At 37.4% G+C, this 18,011-nt stretch overlaps 1 protein-coding gene across 1 annotated transcript in view; it reads left to right on the forward strand.

Annotated features, from left to right (window-relative positions):
• Positions 1-4,544: 4,544 nt before the first annotated feature.
• Positions 4,545-18,011, forward strand: part of LOC121424997 — a 31,331-nt gene continuing 17,864 nt past the window's right edge. Inside the window, exons 1-6 of the mRNA XM_041620912.1 lie at positions 4,545-4,812; positions 12,635-13,158; positions 13,859-14,161; positions 15,515-15,753; positions 16,701-16,792; positions 17,379-17,629. Coding sequence (XP_041476846.1) covers positions 4,646-4,812; positions 12,635-13,158; positions 13,859-14,161; positions 15,515-15,753; positions 16,701-16,792; positions 17,379-17,629 — 1,576 coding nt within the window. The 5' untranslated portion in view covers positions 4,545-4,645. The remainder of the gene's footprint in view (positions 4,813-12,634; positions 13,159-13,858; positions 14,162-15,514; positions 15,754-16,700; positions 16,793-17,378; positions 17,630-18,011) is intronic.

An 18,011-nucleotide genomic window follows, 5' to 3' on the forward strand; every position in this document is an offset into this window, starting at 1 on the left:
CTGGCTCGCGCACGCGGTTTGGTGGACCCGACCGCGCGGCCGGACCCACGGGGTGCAGAAAGATTATTATTAAATTTTGATATTATCATACTCAATATTATTAATATTATTACCATCATCATATAACTATTAATATTACTATTATTATTTTTAGGCTATTTTATATTAGGCAGGCGCGGATCCAGAGTTGACTCTTTCGGGGTGGTACATGATGCAGGATTTTTTAAAAAGCCAAATTTTACCCATTGGAAATTTGACAAGTGATAATAAAAATTGCCACCTATATTTAAGTTGTCTCCTTTGTTCATGCCATCTTTAAATACATTTCTTAATTGTAACTCTAAAGTAAAACAAATTTATCAAGAGATGTTGCAATTAAATGTTGAAAAATCAAGGGCCGAATTATTTTGGAGAGAAATTTTAGCCTTCTTGGTTGTTTACATGGACACTGAAACTCAAAGTATTCAAGATAATAACGGAAAAATAGCCCATTTTAATTTCAATTTTATGTATAATTTATTATCTACTCTCTGTAGCTTAAAGGACAAGTCCACCTCAACAGAAACTTGATTTCAATAAAAAGAGAAAAATTAAACAAGAATAACACTGAAAATTTCATCAAAATCGGATGTAAAATAAAAAAGTTATGGAATTTTAAAGTTTCGCTTATTTTCAATAAAAGAGTTATATGAACGAGCCAGTTACATCCAATTGAGAGAGTTGATGACATCACTCACTCACTATTTCTTTTGTAATTTACTATATGAAATATGAATTATTTTTATTTTCACGTCATTGTCATGTGAAATGAAGTTTCATTCCTCACTGAACACATGTAATTCCATTATTTTAACATTTTGTGCTTTAGGCAAGGAGGTCCTAATCGTCAAATTCGTAAAAATTGAAATATTGTATAATTCAAACAATAAAAAACAAAAGAAATAGTGAGTGAGTGACATCATCGACTCTCTCATTTGGATGTAACTGGCTCGTTCATATAACTATTTTGTTGAAAATAAGCGAAACTTTAAAATGCCATAGCTTTCTTATTTTTATATCCGATTTTGATGAAATTTTCAGCACTGTGCTTGTCTGATTTTTCTCTATTGATTCAAATCAACATTTTTCTGAGGTGGACTTGACCTTAAAAGTAATGGAATTTAACAAACACATATTTTTGTGGTGAGTGCAATTAGTTGAGTGATTTATTACATTTGTTTTGTTGTGTACAGAGGTTGATAGATTTTGCAAATACGTTGAAGCACTAATAAAAAAGTGACTAGTTCTTGTTAAGCCTTTGCATATTGTTTAAGGTTTAAGAAAAAAGGGAAAAGAAAAGAATTTTAATATCTAATAATGCATCATATTCTATTTGTAGTTACGATTCAATTCATGTTATTCAATCATTTAAAAAAAAATATATATATATACAAAATCATACATGAATGTACAGTATATGGTGCCCCTAAAAGCAGGGGTTTGATATGGAAGCTTAAAAGTGCCACCCAGATGTTGAGATAATTATCCTGGGAAGTCGACATCATGATAGCAAAAGATCAGATGACGAGATCCCGGATCTCATCATGTCGACATGTTTTAGAAGAGATGATCAGATGACAAGATCCCGGATCTCGTCATGTCGACATCCTTTAGAAGAGATGACCAGATGACAAGATCTTCGATCCATGATCATTATGATCATCTCTTCTAAAAGATGCCGACATGAATGAGATCCGGGATCTCGTCATCTGATCTTTTGCTATCATGATGTCGACTTCCCAAGATAATTATCTCAACATCTCGGTGGCACTTCTAAGCTTCCATAGTTTGATGAGTGCATGGGACACCCAATATATATATATATATATATATATATATATATATATATATATATATATATATCAGGAATGCGAAACAAATTCACGAGTAATGCAGTTTTTGTAATGCCAACAATTAAGTTCTTTTATTCACTCTCCAAATTTTCGGTAGACCTCTACCTTCTTCAGGGAAGATTCTTGAATTGTTCCCTGAAGAAGGTAGAGGTCTACCGAAAATATGGAGAGTGAATAAAAGAACTCAATTGTTGGCATTACAAAAACTGCATTACTCGTGAATTTGTTTCGTCGCATTCCTGATGTCTTTTTATTGCCAATACGTGGAAAACCAAGATGCTTTTATATATATATATATATATATATATATATATATATATATATATATATATATATATATATATATATATATATATATATATATATATATATACAGTGGCGTAACTACGGGGTGGGGCATGGGGGGCACGTGCCCCCCCCATCGGCTGGCCAAAAAAAAACGGGGAAAAGGAGAAAAAGAGGGAGAAAAGAAGAGAAACGTAGTGGGGAAAGACGAAATTATGTTCAATATAAATATTATATTTTAATTATCTTATATTACAGGAAGTATTTTTCATAAACTTTATGAAACATTATTTGCTGAGGGCCTATGTCTTTATTGTTCCTGGTGCTCGCATAGACTGTTTAACGAGATAATCCTGTTGTACCAAAACCTCCCGTTTTCAAATCAATATACTGTACACCAAATAATTATATTTTTTCGCAATTCGAGTTATTATTATTTCATGTAGTGACATTTGCTTCTTTTCATGACTACTTAAAGTGATTGCCCTATTTAAGGTCTTTATATAAAATATTTCCTGTCCGTGCTAACGTTCGCATTAGTTGATTGGTTAGATGTCTGCTCGTAATGAATTCCTAAAATCAGTCCTTAAAATGTCGATTTTTATGATCACAATATAAAAAATTTTCAGCTCGCGCTTCGCGCTCGCATCATTTGGTTAGTGAAATACGTACGATCTTAGTGAATTCCTGCAAACAAGCCTTAAAATGCCCCTCTTCAGATCTAAATTTTCAGCTCGCGCTTCGCGCTCGCGGTATTTGATTAGTAAAATGCGTATGATAATCATGATTACCATTTCTACAAAAATTGCTAAATGTGTTTATATGTAATTCTAACAAAATCTGCAAAGGATGGTACTAACATTAGATGAATATGCTGAAAATGTATACTCTTAATGGATTCCTAAAATATATACCTGTTTGGGGTCAATATATACAAAAATTTCAGCTCGCGCTTCGCGCTCGCAATGTTTGTTTAGCGGGACAGGTACGTATCATGATTTTAAAAAAAATGCTCATAATGTCCCTTTTTAGGTCTGAATATCAAAAATTTTCACCTCGCGCTTCGCGCTCGCATTATTTAATCAGTGATCTACATATCCGTTTAATGGCACTGCATGTCCTTAAAATATCTCTATTAGGTCAGTATACCTAGCAACTGAGCGCGCTTCGCGCGCTCCCTAAGTGACTCGAAATATTTGCTGGTGCCCCCCCCCCAATGCCATGACCCACGGTACGCCACTGTATATATATATAAACATACATAAAAGTGAAAAGGAAAATAATAAACACAACACTACATAAGAAAATAAGACGGTAAACATACAGGGGAGAGGCGTTTTTATGATTTGAAATTATGTTCATAATGTTCTGGAAATAGATGTGATAATGAGACAGGTAAACGAAAGGAAAATGTGTATATGAATATCAGCAAATAAGATTTAATACTGAATAACTTGTTAAAACGTTTGTTTGTGTACTTATGTAAAATTATGTGTGTATACATTTTTTTTATTCAAATAAAGAAGACCAGTACCGATTTAAAAGAAAAAGAAAAAAGAAAAAATATATTTAAGGTCCGCCAAAATGTCAATTAATAAGCAAAAAAAAAGGAAAACGAAAGAAACAAAGGTTTTCACCAATATTTAAGGTCAATTCGTCTCTTTTTTCCCCCTTCAGAGTTACCCCTCCCCCCCTGGATCTGCATCTGTTAGGTCTACACTATAATTTGGGGGACTGTACTACATGCACTTTTTAATTATTCTTGAGGTTTTTTTTTTTAGCATTACTATATATCTAAAACGTATCCGTATTATCTGCCTATAAGGAGGCAAAAGACGTTTTGGGGCGGTTGTGTGCTTGATTAGAGTGTGTGTGTGTATAAGTGAGGTCTAGGTGTGAATGAGGGTTCCATTTCCGTTTGGACTTATCATGAAGGTCTTTATCCCCCCCCCCCTTATGTAAAAGATTTATTTTTCTTTATTTGGAGGCTTTGAAGATCACAGGGAAGTGCTTTAACAACCTCCCGCCCCATCGCACCAGTCACCAATCACATCTTATTTCTTGCATCAGATCACAATTCGCAAGCCTGGCATGCAAGCCAGCCATGTCTTCAACCCCATTCCTCAAATAACACTGGCGTACAAAGCTAAAGGGGTGTTAACAGCGGATCGGAACAAATCGCCTGGAAGGAACAATTGACGAATATGACGATTGCACCACCCAACAAAATCCGGAACAAAACGGCGGGTAAGGAGCCGCCGATTAGTTTCGCCGGTACTAATCGACTGCCCGTTATGACACCGGCCAATTTTTTATGACACCGGCCATACTGATATCGTGCATGCAGCTCGCGCGCGCGCGCGCACGGTCGGTGTTAATGATGCATGCGATCTTGGATGCGATGATGATCGACACAATTTAGTATCCGGTTTCTGCTTAATTAATGCCTTCTTTTCAATGATTTCATAATGGAGAATCATGATTTGACAGGAGTAAATGAGCATCAGTTTTCGCTGGATTCATTCACCAGTGATGATACAGAACATCATGTTGACAAGTTTGGAGGGTCTGATACATCTTTAATGGGAAATGTTACTGTTTCTGTACCTGACGCAGCAGTTATCGACACGACCGGGTAAGTCCAGCCGGACAGGCCAGGGATCCCCCGGCAGTTCGAAGAGGTACCGTTACGTTAGGCGTGTCGTGTTAGCTGAGCTAGCTTACTTTGTTTTACCAGTCCTAGTAACTTTGTTACTAGGGCTAGTAATTAGTAAATCATTCACTGGCACTTGCTCACTCAGTCACTGCAACCAACATGAACATTCTGGGCCAAATCGTGGTTTTGAACTTTTGGGAACCACTCAGTCTCACATCATACCCGGTACTCACCCATGGGTTCATATCGTCTCGCGAGTGAAGGATTATCAGTCATACGCACGCGACACACCACTACACTTCGAAAATACAGTGGGCTTTTGCCCACATAAAATATTATGTTTAAATACATATTCCACATCCTGCTATGACACTTACCGAATCATTTAGATCCTTCCGTGACTTCTCCTTGAAGTTTCTTTCTAAAAATATGTATATTTTCTTGATCTTTAGTGAAGATTTTACGGAGATAGAAATCAGTCAGCGTTGATATCAATTTTCTCCTGAAGAGGGCGCGCGATTTATATTCATATCAAAGACACGACAAGGGAAAGAATAGGCACCTACACTATTTTACACGCATATCGACGCAAGGCATTACGCAAAGTCCGTGAAGTGTCCAATCTTTTCATTGTATAGACTTTGGTATACCGTATACGTATTATTGACGTTCGTCAAAGCTTGTACTGCTGGTTTCTTTCCAGGCACGTATATTATTTTCATTTTTTTTATCAGTCATCTTTTTAAATTAATGCAAATGAGTGTTATCATCACCAATAATAATCATTAATTATGTTTTTTGAAGGCATTTAATTAATTAGTGCCCATAATTAGTAAATTAATCATGAGGATTGCGCATTCAAAGAATTTAGATACAGTTATAAAATTACCGAGGAGCTGAATCAAGGTTGTGAAATTATTAGCGCCACCAACGGGCTTCCTTGTATTTCCGTGGAAGAGACAAGCGAAGTCACTTTCGAGGCCGAGGTAAGCAAAATGTGCTTTTTTTATCGGATTATTATTTTATTATTATTTTTACATTCAACAAACTCTTGCTACTTACCGGCAAGAGCCCCGGTGCGTAGCGAGAAGGAGCTTCGGCAAATATTACTTCAGCAATGAAGCGATGTTTGCCGACTACTTCGAAATCCAGGGTCAAACACGGTCTATTGTACGAGGTTAGTACATACTAACCTCGTACAATGTGTGAGTGACCCGGTACTATGCGCACTTGTTGTGTACAAAGTGAATGGAGGTGGAAATGCAATGGGGAACCGTGCGTGTGACTAAATAAAGCGCTGCTGTATGAAGTGAACAGTGGTTCCCAATATCATGATAATGCCACATTCTGCTTGTAGGAATGCCAATGCAGTGTCACAACACACACTTTTAATTAAAAGAATCATAATAAAATACCGAGGTTTTTTTTACCTGACTGCTTAGACAGCTGGCAGCCGTCTGTTTCGAGGAGTTTTTTAACATTTTTTTTCTCCTCGTACACAGACGGCTCGCTATCGTGTAGCCACCATTAGGGGACTTGCAATGCAAAATCCCTCCGTCTGGGCTTTTCAATATTTGTCTTTAATGAATCAAAATTTTGAAAATTAACGCTACCAAAATGCAAATTAATATTCCCTCTTGGCATTGATTGACAAAAAACGGAGAAAAATCAAGTTAAAAGGAACAAAAACAGTGACTTACCTCGGCTGTCACGCAAATTCACTTCCCCGTTTTATCGGATCTTAAGTAGGATGGGGGGTCGGGTGTCCGAACACTTTATCTTTTTGAAGCCTTTTTTGTCTGTGGATTACACTAATGTTGTAACCCGCAAGTGAAAACCCGAACCGTACCGTCCCGTATAATCCAATAATTTGCAAGCGGGACCCGCTGACCCGTCGGGTTTTAACCCGCAAGTCAATTTATCTTTGAAAAATGAAAAACATTATTTCTGCAATCCCCACGCAATACAGGCTCAAATCAGGAAAATATATGTCTACTACTACCTAGCCTAGAGTGAATTTACTTACAATTTGCAAATTCGCCTTTTATTCCGGAGAGAAAATGTTTTTTGGGGTGACTTTGTACCATGAAATGGGTCCGCTCTGATCTCAAAATTGAAAGCATTTCGCAATTAACGCCTTGGATCGGAGCTAGCGAACCGCAGCTCAGCGCGCTAGCTAGCCCAGGCTGCCCAGCGAGGATTGTTTTTCAGTCCAGGTCGGTCGACACTGCGACTCACACAATCATAATTACAATATTCAATTCTATGGGACCTCGTCTATAAAGTAAATCAAAATTGCAATAAATACCTGGATAATGATACAGTCATTTTTTCTCCTCGTTTATCTCTATATTATTTGCTTCTGTTTTTGTATTTCATTCGATAATATGGCCGCTAAAACTCGATGTTCAGTTTCCCGTCGCCCGACCGCGTTATGAAATTTGGCCCGCGTTTGAAAATCAAATTCTGAAAATAAACTGTTTGGATATCTAGATTCAAAACTGATTTAAAAAATTAATATAAGCTTTTCAGTAACACAATTACTTGTATATCTTGTAAATACCTGTAAATCTTTTTTCTTTTGTTCTTATGTTCGTGCAGGCTCCACTCAACAACCGTAGAAGTGGTGGAGCCTGCACGAACATCGCTCGAGGTATGGTTGAGCTACCTCAATAAATCCCAAAGTCTAGTAACCTCGCGTTGGTGAGTTATCATACGGCCTAGTAACATCCAAAATAACTTATATTATTTCCTAATTATAACTTAAAAATCATTTGTTTTATTTTTCCAGGGGATGAGGTAAATATCAGACAAAAAAATCATCAAAGCTCAATCTGTTACAAGGCCGACGGGAGGCTCACACACGTACGCATTGGCGCTTGTGCTAGCTAGTCTGAGCTCTGTCTCTCTGCCAGAGCTCTGGGGGACAATTCGCTCTGTAAAGGCTTCAATGATGGTGATTTTCTGCTTCAGACAGAGTTTATATTTCGGGTATATTTTTCAAAACTGCCAATGAAGTTTCATGATTTCTTCATTGTCATGTATATTTACTTTATTAATGAGTTCATTCTCACCAAATTTAGACTCCCCCATAGAGAAATACAATTTTCGTGGAGATCTGCGTTTTCAAAGAACTTCAGGAAAAGTAAGGGTATGCGGGCCTTTATTACATGGCCAAGTACTGGAATTAGATGGAGTAAATATTAGATATTAAATTCATTTATATCAAGTTCAACTCACAGTTTCACCCGCACAAACACACCCACATCCAAGATTCTAAGCATGAAAAGCTTTAAAAATCATACAATATTAAACAACAAGTAATAATTAATTTAATAAGTGAACAGGTATTCCTCAAAATACAAAAACGTAGCATTTGAAAAGAGCCCCTGAATTATTACAAAAAAAATGAAAATGGAGCCCCCGAAAAAAAATGATTAATTTTTCCCTGGCTTCAAGTTCCACAGAATAAAGTGCGTTAAAAGGTTACAAAAGGTCAAACTTTCATCTGAAAAATAATGAATAATGAAATCGGTTCCTCATTATGAGCTGGGAAAAATGGGACGGGAAACTCAACATCGAGTTTCATTGGCCCATGCGGTTGCTTTTGACTGCGCTGCATGCACTGGCGCTGGCCTTTGAAAGAGCAACTCGATGTATTTATCATGTTGAACTGTCTCCGACTCAGTCCTGTTCACTATTCACAAGACAAAAATATGCCGGCATTTTTTAAAAGGAAATATCTACGTCTCTAAAAGAATCTGCCACGTAAGAAGCACATGATCTTTACTCAATTTTCACTGTGAATGTTTTTATTATGCGTCGTTTATTCTCCCTTTTTTCGCATGACGTTCTGCGGGTTTGAGAATGAACTCGGCCCGGCCCGCAACCCGCGATCGGAGGCATACCGGCAGGTTAACCCGTACCGCAACGGGTGCGGGTTACAACATTAGATTACACTAAAAATATGAATTCATTCCTTGTAATCATCTTCTATTTTGTTCTTTATAATATTTCCTAACATTTTGTACTAAAAATTGATGAAACTTCGCTTGTAAATTTTTCCAAATGACTTTTTAAAACTGATCGTTTGGACACACAACCCGTCTGGACACACAACAACTGGGTATACATAAACATATGGCCATTGAGTCTCCTGTACAGATCGCGCTAGAACTTCGGTCTCTGTATTTGGTGAGTGAAGCCAACGGAGTTCAGCTGAACAACCAACATAACAGAGACCGAAGCTTTTGGTCTATCTACTGACTGCTAAGAAAGCATGAATGTCTATGAGCAAGCAACCAGGGGACCAACGGCTTAAGGTCCTCTCTGAGTGACCTGGTAATGAGGATAAATGCCTTACCGAAGGGCACTGGCGCACCACTTTGGAATCGAACCTGGGTCACCGGAATCCGAAACCCCTGCTCTACCGACTGAGCTATCGCGCCTCCAAAATAAAGCTATTGTGACCAAAAATACTCATTTCCAGTTGCATTTTTTTAATTTTTAAAGTAACACTAGATGAGCACTCAAAAACTTGAATTTTGGGCATTTTTTTTGTACCCCCTCTATTTGTGTAAAGCAATTTGGCAAGGAAATGTTCATTTTTTTATCTCTATTTTTCGTATAAAAAAGATACATGTAATGAAGAGAATCAAATTCACTTCAAGGGGAATGAAACCATTGGAACATGTGGACTTGTGTGTAAAGAGTAAACTAAAAGAATAAAGAACAAAGAAAATTTAAGAAAAATCAGACAAATAATGAGAAAGTTATGAGCATTTGAATATTCCAATCACTAATGCTATATGGAGACTCTCCAGTTGGCAATGCCACAAAGATGTGTGATGTCACTTGTGAACAACTTTCCCTTCGGTGGACTATAAACTACCCACAAAATTTATCTTTGATACAAACTCTATTTCCATACTGTTTTCTTTGAAAATTGTATTACATCATATGCCCTCCTATAGTAAGAATACATGATCTACTGATAGATGTGATAAAAGAGGCAGTTTAAGTTACATGTAAATATATACAAAAGTACTGGGACAGTTGTTCACAAGTGACATCACACATCTTTGTGGTATTGCCAATTGGAGGATCTCCATTTGCACTAGTGATTGCTAAATTCAAATGCTCATAACTTTCTCATTATTTGTCAGATTTTTTTCAAACTTTTGTTGATCTGTTTCTTTGATTTTTCTGTTTTCACACAAGCTCTTCTTGATCCAAAGGTTTCATTTTCCTTTAAGAGCCAAATTATTAAGATGATTACCTGTAATGGAATCTGATAGTGTTAATCAAGCATTTGTTCTAAAGAAAAAGAGAAAATAAGCCAAATGGCCCAACCATTGCCAACCTTATTTGGATTTAGCCTTGAGGACTTTGTGATGATATTTAAAAATATATTGACATATACTTCTTCATTACGAAGCCTCCCATATACATATAAGAGACACTTGTAAACAAAGATGGATTTCCATAGCCATAGGAAATCCATCTTTGAAGATAGAAACATGTAAATTTGTGTGATTTATCTATACACCTTCATACGCCTAATGCGTATAAAGTGCAAAAAATATTTTAATAAATAAAAAGGTGAAAAAATAGAGGTTTCTTACCAGACTGATCTCATGTAGATCCCTCGATCCATTCATATATACCGCACATACAATAAAGCTTGACCCTTGAACCGCTTCGTTATGATGTACCGTAAGTAACAGTGTATTAACCGCACCCCCAACTTTGGACTAAAAAAAAAAAAACGAATTCTCACATTTACAACATGCATATTTGAGGTACGAAGAAACAAAATCTAAGATTTTAAGATTTCAAAGAATCCAAAGAGATTACCGGTATGCGGAAATCTGCTGTTCTTGATCAATTTATCTACAAATGTTAGGAAGAAAGAACGGTCCTGACAATATTGGCAACTTACACACTCACTCAGCTCACAGTCACAGTGTACACACACAGCACTGCCATTACATTGCAAACTATGATACAGTACCAGTCATGCCAGTACATCTTATCAAATTATGATTTGGTCTTTCCCGGCGTAGCCTGTAGGAGGAAGAAACATTCACATTTCATGCATCACAACCTCACAATCACTTTCAGAAATTTGATGTCTTAGCATGAATTTTGGATACGGGATTACAGAAAGGTTCAAGAAACAAAGAAATTGACATTTTTTCCAGTTGTTTTTTACGGCTTTGTGCCGTCTCTCTCGTGCGCGGTTTACATGGTATCTTCTGAAAAGCAAACAGGAAGGAAAAAAAAAAGCTGGCGCGAAACGGGACTTTGAATAGTGCCAGCTTAAGTCACACTATGACCACATTACCACGCAATCTAAGCTCACTCAACTCTCGCTCAGCAGTGACAAAATATTACCGAGTATGCTTTGCGTCTCTTTTTAAATTAGCAAGGAAACTTCACTACTTTGAATCGAGAATAAAGTCAAAATTAGTGTCATGAAGGTGGGTGCGTTTGTTATGGACAACATTTAATTAATATTGTAATAATCGCTTCCCATTACCCGCGGCTCATACCCCTCTAAACGACATTGCCTGGGCGGCTACGCCCGGCCACTCGATGTGTTGTGAACTGGCAGACATCGTACATGTACGGGAGGGGTTACGGTGGGCTGGCTCAGACCGTCACCGTGTATAAACCGCACCCCCCACTTTTGCTTCTATCCCGCCGAGAAAAAGGTGCGGTTAATACACCGTTACATGTACTTACGGTACATGTACGTAGCTTCGATACACAATATAACAAAATGCTGTTTTGAATAACAATTTATAGATAAATTCTTATTTAACAAATAAAATTTAAAACTTGATTTAAATTTGAATAATCATTATTGTAATAATAATTGTTTATAATATTTATAATCAAGTTCGACAAGTTTATTGAAGCCCTTTTATTCTTTGCCAAGATCGATGATAATGCCCTGACTAAGAACAGTAAAATTATCACACCTCTGAACCTGTCAAAAATAAAATCAAGTACATGTAAGAAGGATAGTAACGAGTTGGCAGTAATAATCAAGTATGACTGGTCGCCATTAATTTCCAACAAACAACAACAACACTTGTGGGTAGTATACTATGACATCGATGTGCAAAATGGCCTTAAGAATTTGGGAATTATAATCTTGTCTTCCTTCAAAGAGAGGACATTACCTTGGACTAGTCCGTCATACATTGTACAAATGGGCAGTATTGAAAAGTGTCTGCCTACGTGTATCACAGTTGCAGTACATGTAGGAGAGCATGCATGAGGGAGTGCTTTGTGCATACATGTTATGATGTTTGAGCTTAGTCTGTCCAGATAGTGTACTCATGATCTTGACTTCTGTGAACTTGGCTGTCGTACTTACTAGAGGCTCTCTTCCGAGTGACATTTGGCTGCAGCTGATATGTCCATCTACCCTTGGTGGTTAAATGTACATGATTGAATTTTTAGGGGTAATCAGAATCTAGTAATCAACACCACGGTATAATTTCATAATATAAGAAATCAATTTTGTGAAGTCAGAACCTTGGTTTTTCGGGGAATAAATGTGTTATAAGTTCCTCACAACATTAGCTAGCCATTTGTGAAGGAGGAGAAACCCAAAAAGTTGTTAAAAAATGTATAAAAAAAGGACAGATTTCAGCCGTCTAATATTCCATAGACCATTTTGTGAAAAAAGAGTATTTTTTATTTTGCAAAAGAGGCTTAATTTACTTTAGTGGTTGTGTAAAGTGTGTTGATTTATTTTTGAAATTCATGTGTGTTTTTTCATTTCCAGTTTGGTAGCCTCTTTTTCTAATGCTCATCAGACCATCCAAACAGACTCTCCTCTCACCTCTGGAGCTGCATCCACCAGCATCGGACATGTCACCCTCTCAGATATCAGCTCGAACCTCCGACGGCTATCAAGTGGGCCGGGAGGGTTGCTTACTGGTACCGTCATCAGTCCAGAGTCTTTACGGGCGGTCACCAATATCTTCCAGACCCTACCGGAGAGTCTTAATCAACAGAGGGCACTGTCTTCTGGACCTGCCGTCATCATTGGTGAATCCATGAACAGGGAGATACAGGAGGATGGTGATGGACTGTCTGTTGGCATCAATCTGGTCGCAGGGTCGTTGGGTGCACTCAGTGAGAAGGAGGTTGTAAGGACTAGTAGTCTTGGTGATCAGACTCAGTTAGGGATGGAGATCTTGGAGGTTCAAGACAACCCATTGTCTTCTATGCCAAGGAGTACCAATGTGGTTTTCACTGCAAATACCAACACAGTAAACTTAGTTGGCAATGTAGAACTAGGACCAGGTTAGTTTTTTTTACTATTCATACAGCTATCCAATAAATAGCTAAATGCCCTGGCTCTTCTTTTGCCTTTCATAAACTGACCATACTGCCTTTTCTCTTTTATTTTTAGTTTCGAACCTGCCTTAGTAAACTTCAAAATTTTCAGATCTTTTTTGGGGCAGGGGAGGGGGTAAATCTTTGTAAAAATTACAAACCAGTTTTCACATCGTTAGCTTGCATTGTTTGATAGTGTCTTTAAAATAATGTGACCATATGCTGTTTGAAGGTTTGCATGGTGGCATGTACAATCGCTGATGTGGTTTATGGTACACCATGTGGAGTGTTATAGAAACAGTGGATAGAAGAAGAAAAGGAAAGGATAGGCGAGAAAGTGGAAATTTGAGAGTAGAGTATTCTTTCTTGGAAGTAGTCCTGAAAAGGACTGTAAACCAGAAGAGATTGATGAGTTGAAAAAAAACAGCTTGAGTAGTAGGACGGATGAGGAGATGCTGGTTTGAATCAGCTAGTATAGATGATGGTTTACAGTCCTTTTCAGGACTACTTCTGAGAAAGAATGCTCTCCTCTCAAATCTCCACTTTCTCGCCTATCTATTCTTTTTTTTCTTCTATCCACTGTTTCTGTAACACTCCACATGGTGTACCGTAAACCATATCAGCGAATGTGACCATAGTTTACATCTTCTGGGTTTTTATTTCATAGGTGGTGATGGAGAATCTATAAACATCATTGATACCCTGCAGACAGATGTAGATGATTCAGTACCATCGTCCTCCCTCCTTGAACCTGATTCCCAGATACTGGTCGGTGGCAATGACAGAGTTGTAGAACCTAACGAAGGACAAGAGATCCCGGTCACGTGCCAGATCCCTACTCATGAGTTAGCAAAGCTTGTACAGACTGTTGAACAGGCCAGTAGCAATGTAGGAGAGCTAGATGGTAGCAATGACTCGGTCAACCTAATCAATGTTGTAGGAGTACCAAGTGTTGAACTCTCCAGTACAGGTATGTATATAGGATTCATCATCCCTATGTTCCTACCTGCTGCTCATTAAAGGAGAATGGAACCATTGGAAGAAGATAGCTTGTGTGAAAACAGAAAAATCAAAGAAACAGATCAACGAAAGTTTGAGAAAAATCAGACAAATAATGAGATAGTTATGAGCATTTGAATATTGCGATCACTAATGCTATGGAGATAGCAAATTGGCAATGGGACAAAGATGTGTGATGTCACTTGTGAACAACTCTCCCCATTACTTTAGTATATATTTCACTTGAATTGCCTCTTTTATCACATCTATCCATAAATCATGTGTTCTTTCTACATGAGGGCATGTAAAACATATTTTTTTTTAATACATCATGGATAAAGAGTTTGTATCATCATAAGAAAAAGCAAGAGACATTTTTAGGGTATTTTATAGTCCACCAAAGGGAAAGTTGTTCATCAGTGACATCACACATCCTTGTCGCATTGCCAATAGGAGGATCACCATAGCATTAGTGATTGCAATATTCAAATGCTCATAACTTTCTCACTATCTGTCCGATTTTTCTCAAACTTTCTTTATTCTTATTCTTTGATTTTTCTGTTTCTACACAAGCCTATTTGTTCCAAAGGTTTCATTCCCCTTTAAGGATATTGAACTGTTATCGACAGTTATGAGTGTGGGAGTTAAATATCTTTTCTTATTAAACTCCCATAATTATTTTTTTTTCACTATCAATCCCTCAGTTATCAAATGTAACCAGGTAAGGGTTCATAAAGCTGTTTATAAGATATTTGCAAGCAACTTTACGAGCGACTGGTGGTCCTTTAATTCTTAAGCGCTAAATCAACATCAATGGTAATTTGTTGTACATCATTTACCACAAGAAAGGATCACCAGTCATTCGTAAAGTCACTTGTAACTTAAGATCAGCTTTCTGAAACACCCAACAGGTATGCTTTATCCTAATACAAGTTCAATCTTCAGGTACACCTATGGAAGGCCATTATTAGTCATATAATACAGCCAGTGGTGGATCCAAACAGAGGCGCGGGGATGAGAGGAACACTCAGCCCCACACTCCTCCATATCATCAGAATCCTCCACTGAACATACCTATTGATATAGCTTAATTTTGATAAAATTATCAATCACACCCCCTCGATTCAAATTCATTTTTTTTTCCTTGCGTCACCTGTATTTCAAAATCCTGGATCTGCCACAGAAACGGCTAGGTCGGCTATGATGATGATGAAAATGTGGATGATGGTGATAATGACAATAATTTTGTTGTAAATGGTGATAATGATGGTAATGATGATTTACATTCAATGCATTCTCTCTTTCATAATATTTGATTTCACAGGTCAGCTTGTTATCCGCCAAGGATATGTGGTCTGTACCCAAGATGGAGAAAACTTGGTTGCCATGGCACAAGATGATGATGTTGCCCTAGCAACGAATGATGAGCCAGTGGAATCGGTAGAACCAGTGGAGTCGGTTGAACCAGTGGAACCGGCAGATTCTGTGACTGTTGACATGGCATCAGATGTACCCTCAGCCCCAAAACCGGAAGTAGAAGAAAAAACACCTGTAGTAACCGAGGTGCTTTTCTTTAACATTTTGTTTTTCTTCTGTTATAGAAAATGTCCTAGAAATTTGAGCAGTTCCCACTCTTATTAGACAGTAATATTATGTTCAACATTTTAGTTGATGAAATGGTCTCTAATCAATTGTTTTCTTAGCTTGGATGTGTATGTACCAAAGTTATTTATTTTTTTTTATTTAAGTTTTTATTGAAATAAATCATAACAATCACAATATATACAAATGATTAGCATGATAAATAAGTATAAGATCATGAAACATTACAATAAGAAAAAGGCAGATATAAGATTATAATTATCTAAAAGTTTTCAAGAGGGAAGCGCCGAGATAGAAAAAATGACCGCCCTGAAGAAAAGGAGAACAGAAGCCAAAAGGGGAATCGGACTAGAATGAGGACAGGCAGCTGAAGGATCCCTGCCCCAATTCTCTCTCTCTCTCTCTCTCCCCTTTCACTCTTCCTTCACTCGTACACACACACACACACACACATTAGAACATTATCCCCGTACAAACACAAATATCTTTGCCCTCCATCCTGCATACGACACACACACAAACACACCCATGTACCAAAGTTATGATTATCAGGACGGTGATGATGATGTTGAGTAAGAGGAAGATGATAATGATCATGTTGAGGATTATTAGGATGACAATGATGAGAGTGATGATGATGGTGACGACGATGATGATAATGATGATGGTGGTGATGAAGAGGATGACGATGATAATGACAATAATGATGTTGTAAATGGTGATGATGAAAATGATGGTGATGGTGATGATGATGATGATGATGATGATGGAGGAGATGATGGTTTCAGTGATGATGACATTGATGAGAATGATAATTATAATGATCATGTAAAATGCCAGGATCCTTCTTCTTTATATTTTAATGGTCATTTGATTAAAAATGCTGTCCTTTTTATGATTTCTTACAGAAGAAGAAAGGAAAAGGAGGCTGGCCAAAGGGAAAGAAAAGAAAGAAAAATATCATTGAGATGGCTAAAGCTCCCAGACCACCATCATCAGCGTAAGTAGAATTCAAATAAATGCGCATAAACATCATAGCTTTGGAGCATGTATATTACGAGTTAACACTAACTGGAAAAGAACCTGAATAATGGATGCTGTACATATGCATTCATGGGTAGTCCATTGAGTCCAGTGTTTAAATGTTAAAATGCTTGGCTTACAGATGTTTCCTTGGTGTAAACCATGCCCTTGCCTTAGCCTTGAGAGTCTACAAGAATGTAAAACGGAATGTACATGGAATGGATTTTTCTTGTTTTGCAAGAACATATATGTTTAAATACCTACACAGTTCATTTCCTTTATTCCTCTGTGTACAATGTACCAGTAAATTGGGTTATACCAATACGTATAACAACATGCAAGAGAAAAAAGTGTGGAAATTTGTGCGCATGAGCCTTTGGAATACTTTTCAGTGTTTCCGATGACCTCGATGCACTATCTATTATTGTACATTCATGATAGATACAGTGAACGATAATCTGAAATAGAACATTTGAGAATATTAATATGTTACACTACATGTAAAAAACTTGTAGGCTTCATAGGTTTAATGAATGAAATGCGACCAACCCTGTCAACTGTAGGTACGCCATGTTTCTTGCTGAGCAGAGAGAAGGGTTCCGTGCCAGTCACCCTGAGCTGGTCGGTCGTAAGATTTCATCTAGCTTGGGTAAGATGTGGAGCGGTCTAGCAGCGGATGTGAAGAAGAAATACCTGGACATGGAGAAGAAGGACAAGGAGAGATACATCAAAGAAATCAAGGAATACCAAGAATCATCCAGCTGTCAGGCTTTCCTCAAGAAACAAACTCAAAATTCTGTCAGAAATTTCACTGGTAATTCTTTTTTCTCTGTTATTGCCATTGTCACCGTTCAAATGTGCTGTTAAGATAAAGCCTCACTGTTCAAATGTGCTGTTAAGATAAAGCCTTGTGTGGTTTATTTTGACTTTGGCTCTGTGCTTGATATGTAATTACATATTTTGACATATATATATGGCATATTTTTATGTTTGGAAACATTGATCATAGTCAAGTGAACAAACCAACTGTACATTCAGTTTATTAATTTGGTGTTTTCGGCTCCTTGATAAGTCAACATTGCCTTTGTACATGTACATCCTCACATCATTATCTTCTTTGCTGCATACATGTTGATTACAGCTCTTGAAGATGAATGCCATTGTAACGATTTCAAAATGAGTTCATACAGTATTCG

This window comes from Lytechinus variegatus, chromosome 12 (genome assembly GCF_018143015.1).
Source record: "Lytechinus variegatus isolate NC3 chromosome 12, Lvar_3.0, whole genome shotgun sequence".
NCBI classification, from domain to species: domain Eukaryota; kingdom Metazoa; phylum Echinodermata; class Echinoidea; order Temnopleuroida; family Toxopneustidae; genus Lytechinus; species Lytechinus variegatus.